The sequence below is a fragment of the Grosmannia clavigera genome (assembly GCF_000143105.1).
Source record: "Grosmannia clavigera kw1407 unplaced genomic scaffold GCSC_57, whole genome shotgun sequence".
In the NCBI taxonomy this organism is placed as follows: domain Eukaryota; kingdom Fungi; phylum Ascomycota; class Sordariomycetes; order Ophiostomatales; family Ophiostomataceae; genus Leptographium; species Leptographium clavigerum.
The window spans coordinates 1-1,208 of record NW_014040603.1 but is presented as its reverse complement, the minus strand read 5'-3'; the positions used below and the strand labels follow the sequence as shown (position 1 = coordinate 1,208).

General features: G+C 63.5%; 1 protein-coding gene across 1 annotated transcript; it reads left to right on the top strand.

Moving 5' to 3' along the window:
• Window positions 1-31: 31 nt before the first annotated feature.
• CMQ_8030 (uncharacterized protein) lies at window positions 32-1,141 on the top strand (the record flags this gene model as incomplete). The annotated part of the gene is made up of 3 exons (XM_014313680.1): window positions 32-427; window positions 544-1,077; window positions 1,121-1,141. The coding sequence occupies 3 exons, from the start codon at window positions 32-34 to the stop codon at window positions 1,139-1,141; spliced, it is 951 nt and encodes a 316-aa protein (XP_014169155.1).
• Between the last annotated feature and the right edge of the window lie 67 nt (window positions 1,142-1,208).

Below are 1,208 nucleotides of genomic sequence, written 5' to 3'. Positions count from 1 at the left end.
GATGCGGACGAACCAGCGGGTCCAGACAGCTATGGGACACGTCGAGGCTGGCGTGGCCATCGCCATGCCGCAGTCCCTCTTTGACGGCAACGAGGAGGACGACCGGGACAACAACACGGGGCTGGCGCTGGCCGCCTGCTACACCCTTCTCCGATTTACCACGGACGGCACAGGGAACGACCATACGACAGGGGGCGCCTGGTTCAAACCAGCACCGGAAGGTACTACACAGATTCTCTTATACTCTGTTGAGGACTGGAACCGGGCCTACGTGGCCCTGCGGTCCTACATTGACCGGAGAGTGGGGCACCAAGTGTTATTCCCTACCGTGACACCAAAGCTGGCTGTTACGCCGGTGGCATTCCTCCGGATCAGAGACGCCGAGGGCATTATCTCGAGCGAGAAGGGTGCCCGGCTGCACGCAAATGTGCTTGCCAGGCGCAACCTCGACCGGATGTACAAGGATCTTCAAAGACTAACGGCAGCGCAGCTTACCCCCCACTTTGCCGATCTTGGTTATTTGTTGACCCCCCGCCCGACGAGGAAGAGGCCGTGGCCGAGGCCGAGGCCGACGACATCATTGCGGACAACATGGGCAACGAGCTTGCTCTGATGTCCGAGGCTACGAACCTGCTAAAGCACCTGCAGGCACAGCACCGACTGGACGGCACCGTGCCGCGCGATCCGATGGACATGGGCACTCTGGAGGAAGTCCGCCTCGTGGCCCAGGCCATCGCGGACGGACAAGTCCCGGCCGCCGCCGCCGACGACAACGGTGATCGCACGAACTCGGAAGAAACATCGGCCTTCCTGGACGCGCTGAACACCAAGGCCGCCATCTCTGGCACGATCCAGGAGAGCGCGACCGTCCACGACGCCGCCGCCAGCGAGGGCAGAAGTGCTGCTGCTGCAGCGGCCGGCGGGGCCGCCAACGCCCGCGAAAAGCGGGAGGATCTGGCACGCAGCGTGTCGCGGGTGCTAAACGAGAGCGAGTCGGCCGAGGCATGCTCGCTAACAGACGCACTCGCCATGGCCGAGATGCCACCCTTCGACCCGGCCCAACCAGAGCGGCTAAAGGTGGCCGGCCAGAACTCCAGCTTCGTTTTCAAACCCCACCAAGTGGTCGACGCCGGCACACTAGTCCAGCTCTGCAAGACACCAATCCATGGCGGACTGCTGGCGAACGAGACAGGCACGGGCAAGACGGC